General features: G+C 54.8%; 1 protein-coding gene across 1 annotated transcript in view; it reads right to left on the bottom strand.

Annotated features, from left to right (window-relative positions):
- LOC311342363 (fatty acid CoA ligase Acsl3-like) overlaps positions 1 to 2,500 on the bottom strand; it is a 28,653-nt gene that overhangs the window by 21,502 nt on the left and 4,651 nt on the right. The window contains exon 2 of the mRNA XM_084467209.1: positions 415 to 1,065. Within this exon, the coding sequence (XP_084323335.1) occupies positions 415 to 792 (378 nt within the window). The 5' untranslated portion in view covers positions 793 to 1,065. The remainder of the gene's footprint in view (positions 1 to 414; positions 1,066 to 2,500) is intronic.

Genomic DNA, 2,500 nt, shown 5'->3' with positions numbered 1-2,500 from the left:
TTGTCGCGCGACAAAACTACGGCAACAGCGCGACCCGGCGAAAAATGTGTCTTTTGGTGTGAACACACAGTTAGTCCGTCTCATGCTGGTGAAGGTGTGAGGGGGACAGTGTCAGTCCATCTCATGCTGGTGAAGGTGTGAGGGGGACAGTGTCAGTCCGTCTCATGCTGGTGAAGGTGTGAGGGGGACAGTGTCAGTCCATCTCATGCTGGTGAAGGTGTGAGGGGGACAGTGTCAGTCTGTCTCATGCTGGTGAAGGTGTGAGGGGGACAGTGTCAGTCTGTCTCATGCTGGTGAAGGTGTGAGGGGGACAGTGTCAGTCTGTCTCATGCTGGTGAAGGTGTGAGGGGGACAGTGTCAGTCCGTCTCATGCTGGTGAAGGTGTGAGGGGGACTGCGGCTTAGGGTTACTTACCTTCTTCAACACCTTGCCGTTGCTCTGCTGCTCGTCCTCCTCTGAGATGAGCTCGCGGGTGCCCAGGCAGTCCCTGTGGGTGAAGCGCTGCACCGAGTGCTCAAACATCTTGTCCAGGGTGTCCACCCCCGGGTGCAGGGTGCTGGCCAGCCCCTGGGCGGAGGCCAGCGCCCGGTAGGGCCCCTGGGGCTGGCCCGACACTGAGCGGGCCTTGTCACGGAGGTCCCTCTGGGCCTGAGGGCCCCCGGGGGGAGGCTGGGGCCCGGACCCCAGCCAGCTGAGGAGGTAGGAGGGCAGCCGCGTCACCAGGCCATAGACCCTCACCGTCAGCTGGAAGAGCAGCAGGAGCACGGGGTTCAGGTCCTCCTTCAGCTTCATGCTACTGGAAGGGCCCTGGGTGTGTGTGTGTGTGTGTGTGTGTGTCCTGCAGCCAGGACCAGGACCAGGACGGCGCTGGACTAGCCTGGGCCAGAGAAGAGCCGAGCGGGGGTAGCTCCAAACGTCCCCTCGTTAACACAAACAAGTTCTCCTGTGGTTCTCTGGCCTCCAGCCGGGCAGGTCCCTCACTCGCCCCTTGCTCTGTGAGAGAGCCGGACCTTGGTCTAGACGCTGCTCCCGCCTCCTGGTCTCAAACAGAGCCCGGTTATTCTCCTGGAGGTGAAGAATAACAGCATCGTTGGCACAGCGTAAATCCCTGCTTATGGTCGGAGGTTGTGCAACAGTACACACAAATCACACAAACTGTAACGATGAGACAGAAACAGAACGGAAAGCAAAGCTGGGGTTCTGGAACGGGTGGGGAGGAAGCGGCCTCTGACCACATGTTGCTGTTGAGCAGAGATGCAGGTGTCATCCACAACATGGGGCCCGATGAGAAGAGAGGAGAATGATGAGAGACGGACGGACGGGGGGGTGAGACAGACAGAGAGAGAGAGGAGAATCATGAGAGATGGGGGGGTGAGACAGACAGAGAGAGAGGAGAATCATGAGAGATGGGGGGGTGAGACAGACAGAGAGAGAGAGGAGAATCATGAGAGACGGACGGACGGGGGGGGGGGGGGGGGTGAGACAGACAGAGAGAGAGAGGAGAATCATGAGAGACGGACGGGGGTGAGACAGACAGAGAGAGAGGAAGAAGAAAACATGAAAAGGCAAACTCGGAGAGAGCGATAGTAGAACCAGCGTTGGCGGAAGGTCTGCGGGCAGATGTACGACTGCTGGGTGTGTGATGTGTTTGTTCATGACTGAGTACCCAGCATGCTGCTGATAAGAGACGAGCACCACAGAGAGAACCAGCTTTATCTCAAACAAATGGGCTGGAGCCACAGCGCCATTAGAACGACAGTTGTATAGCACTCAGGTCTTATGGACGCAGTCTCACCTGATGACGAGGTCATTATTAGGACTCTACAAATTGACAGCTGTGGTCGACTAAGACACAAGTCCCCTAATCCATTATTCATAAGACGGCCACTCATCTCCCCTACTTAGCAGCAGAGACTTCCACGGTGCAACTCTTACTATACTAAAGCACACCAAAACCTTCTGACCACATCATCCTTCTAGCTGCATCAATGCAGGGCTCCTGGATAAGTGCAGTGCGTGGAGGGTGAGATGAGAATACATCAGTTCAGTAAACCATGGTGTCCGCTGTAGGAACCAGCCCTCCCCCTCACACTGGGGCTGTAACCCTATCACATGGGGCCTGGAGGTTCCCCATCCCAGTACACACTACAGAACCAGGGCTGGCTTTAGAACGTAGAAATCCTTTTGAATGTAGCTGCAATCAAGGTGACTACAGTGGAATGGTTCACCTGTGCGGTTCTCAAATGGAGCTGATCAGCAGCCTTCCAAAAGAGGAGATAGAATATGTGAATGTTTGACTGCATCATGCAGATCCCAGGACTGGGCCTTTAGACATTGGCTCTCTAGACCTGATAGGGTGGTGACTGCAGTGCCCTTAGGAAAGCAAATGCAACATTTAGAATTTATAAATTGAAGTTACAGTTTTTCAACAGGGTTGCTTGAGCTAAACAAATGTTCACATTAAGCTGACATATGCATTCATATTTTACAAATGAGTGTG

This window comes from Micromesistius poutassou (assembly GCF_964030765.1).
Source record: "Micromesistius poutassou genome assembly, chromosome: 4".
Lineage (NCBI taxonomy): Eukaryota > Metazoa > Chordata > Actinopteri > Gadiformes > Gadidae > Micromesistius > Micromesistius poutassou.
The sequence above is the reverse complement of the archived record's forward strand: the minus strand, read 5'-3'. Positions and strand labels throughout refer to the sequence as shown.